This window comes from Palaemon carinicauda, chromosome 3 (assembly GCF_036898095.1).
Source record: "Palaemon carinicauda isolate YSFRI2023 chromosome 3, ASM3689809v2, whole genome shotgun sequence".
Classification (NCBI taxonomy): domain Eukaryota; kingdom Metazoa; phylum Arthropoda; class Malacostraca; order Decapoda; family Palaemonidae; genus Palaemon; species Palaemon carinicauda.
Window position 1 is genome coordinate 46014099 of NC_090727.1, and position 5000 is coordinate 46019098.

At 28.5% G+C, this 5000-nt stretch overlaps 1 protein-coding gene and 1 long non-coding RNA gene across 6 annotated transcripts in view; one reads left to right on the forward strand and one right to left on the reverse strand.

Annotated features, from left to right (window-relative positions):
• Positions 1-5000, forward strand: part of LOC137637299 (uncharacterized) — a 408033-nt gene that overhangs the window by 54992 nt on the left and 348041 nt on the right. The gene's annotated exons all lie outside the window — the stretch shown is intronic.
• LOC137638269 (uncharacterized) overlaps positions 1-5000 on the reverse strand; it is a 16784-nt gene that overhangs the window by 4395 nt on the left and 7389 nt on the right. For 2 of the 4 annotated variants that reach the window (XM_068370328.1, XM_068370327.1), the window contains 6 exons: positions 4354-4395; positions 2647-2688; positions 2096-2137; positions 1098-1169; positions 755-817; positions 254-370 (listed from right to left, as the gene is read on the reverse strand). In XM_068370328.1, the coding sequence (XP_068226429.1) occupies positions 254-370; positions 755-817; positions 1098-1169; positions 2096-2137; positions 2647-2688; positions 4354-4395 (378 nt within the window). The remainder of the gene's footprint in view (positions 1-253; positions 371-754; positions 818-1097; positions 1170-2095; positions 2138-2646; positions 2689-4353; positions 4396-5000) is intronic. The other 2 variants (XM_068370330.1, XM_068370329.1) reach the window with 1 other exon arrangement.

The window sequence follows — 5000 nt, forward strand, 5'->3', positions numbered from 1 at the left end:
AATGCCTTAAAAATTTAGTGATCATCACAAGCATAATAAAAATATCACATCAATAATAATAAAAGGAACTGTGAAAATTTGGAATAAAACAATGGAAGAGAATGCAGGAAACATTTCTCAAATAAATCAAGAAAAGAAAACTAATAAAGAGTGAAAGAATGGCAAATTGAACATAGTTATGGAAAAAATCAAACTATATCATGAGGTTATACTGATCTACAGATGTAAATGAAAATAGTTTTTTGTGTCTCACCTTTACATTCTGAACCATCCCAGGTGAAACCAGAAGGACAAGAACAGGTGAAGCTGAACGGGTTGTTCTTGCATGATCCTAACTGTCCACAGAGGAGACTTCCTTCTGAGCACTTGTCTGTTGTCAGAAAACATTACCTTCATTGACTTATGTTGTATAGAATAAGTTATCCACCTGATAACTTGACTTTAATTTTATTTCTACCGGTTACACAAATCAAAAATATCATGTTTTTTTTTCCATGAATTGAAGAGACTAAGGTATAAATTTTTAATTTTTTTTTTATTACTTTTTTTTTTAAATGTTTCCGATATTAAGTTAAATGTTGAGATGATTAATACAATAATAATGCCAGTGTTAATGTTTGATATAAGAGAGAAGAGCATTGAAGGATCATGTTAGGGTGGTATGGTAAGATAGAGAGGAAGGCAGGGAGTTAGATAGCAAGGTAAATGAAGGATGATATGGAGAGATCAATGCTTCAAGTGTATATTAACTGACCTTTTTGTGACCAAGCGATGACTTCGGACATCTCCTCGTGAAAAGACTTGATCTCTTGATTGGCTGGGAAGAAGAAAATAATCCTTTGAACAACTTATTGTAACTGTTGTGCTCTCTGAAATCTTCTCTAATTGATAAAGAAATAGATATGGTTCTACTCAACGAAGTAATTAGGAAAGCAAAAGAATAAGAACATAAACAGCAAATTTATTGAGGATATCGGTCAGAAAAGTAATCATGAAATATTTAGGATTTTGTTAATATAAAGATGTAATTCCAATCTTTTTTTTAACTATACATTTCATAAATTATTATAACTGAATATAAAAAAAAAAATACTTACCTGCTGCTGATACATTAGTCAAGTGTTCCAAGTCTTCCCCTTTGAGACACCGTGCAGTCTCTCGGCTGAGCCCTGAGGTAGAAAAGGGGATAATATGCAAGATCTTTTGAACAGAAAAATAGGATTCATAACCTGAAGAGAATTCTTATTGAAGGGGATTGAAAATTTGTTCTATAGTGAGAAGTAATTCATTAAATGTTAGTTTGATTTTATATCATCATATATATATGTATATATATATATGTATATATATATATATATATATATATATATATATATATATATATATATCCATACATACACACACACATATATAGATATATATATATATATATATATATATATATATATATATATATATACATACATATATATATGTTCATATATATATATATATATATATATATATATATATATATATACTTGTAAATATACATAAATATATATATATATATATATAAAAATATATATATATATATATATATATATATACTTACATATATACATACATATATATATATATATATATGTATGTATATATATATATTTATATATATATATATATATATATATATATATACTTACATATATACATATATATATATATATATATATATATATATATATATATATATATATATATATATATATATATAGATATATATATATATTTATATGTATATATATATATCATATATAGGCCTATATATATATATATATATATATATATATATATATATATATATATATATATACTATTAAAAAATATCTCATCAAGATGAACCGATACGCATTTAGGAGGGATGATCAAAATTGCTGGAATAACAAGTACCTTTCACGTGTTCCAGTTCATGATGAAGTCCTGGACAAAAAATGGTTCACCATGAGCGTATATTGCAATCAAATATTATGCCTCAAATTATCTAATAAGAGTATAGTCATTAGGGTAAGAAATATACAGTGATAAATTAATTCACTCTAAATATTAGAAGTATTACCTTGAAAATAAGTTTTCTGAATCCCTTGTTCCTGCTGCACATCTGGAAATAAAAATGTCTCAAAATACTGGTGTGTGTCTTCAGTAATAAAAATGCAATAGATACTCTAAAGTCTCCAAAAAAAAAAAAAAGCGTAGCTTATGAAAGACAACTCTTATATATGATATGACGTTTTTCAATCTCATTCAACTGTGTCAAAATAAAACACAAATACTGTATATGCAACGAAAGCTCTTGAATATCCTTCAAAAGTGTGAAAACTATTGAATGTGCAATTAATGCTCTCTGATAACATACAGGAATGTCAAGACTGAAACAATACTGCATATTCAATGAATAATAGTGTTCGCTATTTCAAGATTATCTCAAAGAAAAACAACTGTTGTGTAAATATCTTTCAACAGTATGAGAACAAGACAACGACTGAATATGCAATGATGGCTCCTTAACCACACATAAGTCATCATATAATCACCTTTTTTGGGTGTAAAGTGAAGAGGTACAGACAAAGGAAATGAAAAGATTTGTAAAAAATCTATTGGAAAGATTACCTTGAAGATTATTTTCAAGATGTTGGAGTTTCTCCTGCATATCTGAAAATGTAAAAAAAAATATTTTTCAAATGGTTGCATGAATAAAAAAAAATTAACATTCGAATAACTTTGCAATTCTGCTTATGTTATGTAGTTCACCAGTTGAAGATTAATATTTACACTAATTTTTAGTTGCTGGATTGACATATCAAATAAAAACTTTAAAAATCCTAATAGTCCAGAGACTTACCCGGCATTATTAATATTATTATTATTATTATTATTATTATTATTATTATTATTATTATTATTATAATCATTATTTCTATCCAAGCTACAACCCTAGTTGGAAAAGCAAGATGCTATAAGCCTAGGGGCTCCAATAGGGAAAATAGCCCAGTGAGGAAAGGAAATAAGGAAATAAATAAATGAAGAGAACAAATTAACAATAAATCATTCTAAAAAAAAGTAACAACGTCAAAACAGACATGTCATATATAAACTATTAACAAGGTCAAAAACAGATATATCATACATAAACTATAAAAAGACTCATGTCCGCCTGGTCAACAAAAAAGCATTTGCTCCAACTTTGAACTTTTGAAGTTCTACTGATTCAACTACCCGATTAGGAAGATCATTCCACAACTTGGTAACAGCTGGAATAAAACTTCTAGAGTACTGCGTAGTATTGAGCCTCATAATGGAGAAGGCCTGGCTATTAGAATTAACTGCCTGCCTAGCATTACGAACAGGATAGAATTGTCCAGGGAGATCTGAATGTAAAGGATGGTCAGAGTTATGCAAAATCTTATGCAACATGCATAATGAACTAATTGAACGACGGTGCCAGAGATTAATATCTAGATCAGGAATAAGAAACTTAATAGACCATTAGTTTCTGTCCAACAAATTAAGATGAGAATCAGCAGCTGAAGAATACTCAAAACAAGGTAGAATGAAAGAATCAAAACACTTCTTCAGAATAGATTGATCACCGAAAATCTTAAAAGACTTTCTCAATAAGCCATTTTTTTTGTGCAATTGAAGAAAGTAAATTTGCTGTCGAGATCACACCTAAAAATTTTGAAAGTCATACAAATTTAAAATTCTTTGTAGAAGCTCGTCATGCCCTGAAAGGAAAGTATATATCAGTTGATTAATCATTCAGAGTGAAGAGAATAAAGATTGAAGGAAAATATATGAATAAACTTCTGTCTCTATATAATTATTTAAAATCTCTCAAAGGAGAAACAAGAAGAAGAAAAGAGCTTATTCTTGATTGTCAAGGAAAAAGAGAACGTAGTATATGCAATGAAAACACAACTATTTTAAACGTAATTTAGGCTCTTAAACATAATTGGTGCACAACAAGAAGTCACAGTACACAAATTCTTTTCCATAGGGAATTTTCATGAACATAGAAGGCCTTATTCTTTCTCATCCTTTTATCTACCTTATTCCCCTTTCACCACTTACCCAATCCCTCAACTTCCATTCTCTGTCTATGACTATTTGTCTATCTAATGACCTTATATTATAATAGTGGCATAAATGTCCTAAATATATTCATGATGGAGCTCTGGAAAAAAAAAAAAAAAAGCTTTACCGTGAGCGTATATTGCAATCAAATATTGTGCCTCAAAATATCTAATAAGAGAATAGTCATTAGGGTAGGAAATATAAAATGATAAATCAATTTACTTTAAATATTTGGAAGATTACCTTGAAAATTAGTTTTCTGATTCCCGAGTTCCTGATGTACATCTGAAAATAAAAATGTCTTAATATACGGGTCTGTGTTTTAGATAATAAAAATGCAATAAATACTCCCAAGTCTAAAGAAATAGAACGTAGCTGATGAAAGACAACTCTTATATATGGTATGACGTTTTTCAGTCTCATTCAACTGTGTCAAAATAAAGCAAAAATGGAGAGAGAAAAAAACTGTATATGCAACGAAAGCTCTTGAATATCCTTCAAAAGTGTGAAAACCAAAGACAACTATTGAATGTGCACTTAAGGCTCTTTAATAACATACAGGAGTGTCAAGACTAAAACTATACTGCATATTCAATGAATAATAGTGTTTGCTATTTCAAGATTATCTCAAAGAAAGACAACTGTTGTTTATGTACGTAGCGATTCTTAAATCTCAGTCATTAGAATCAGGGCCAAACAAAACTACAGTAAAAGAAATGGAGGGTCTTAAATCTCAATGAAGTTTCAAGAAGAGAGATAACCATTTTATGCAAATATGGCTTCTAAATTAATTTCGAGAGTGTCAAGATAAAAGAATATAGCTTTATATTCATTGAAAGATATCAGATCACATTAAAATGGTAAGTGCAACAGACAACTACTGTATAAAC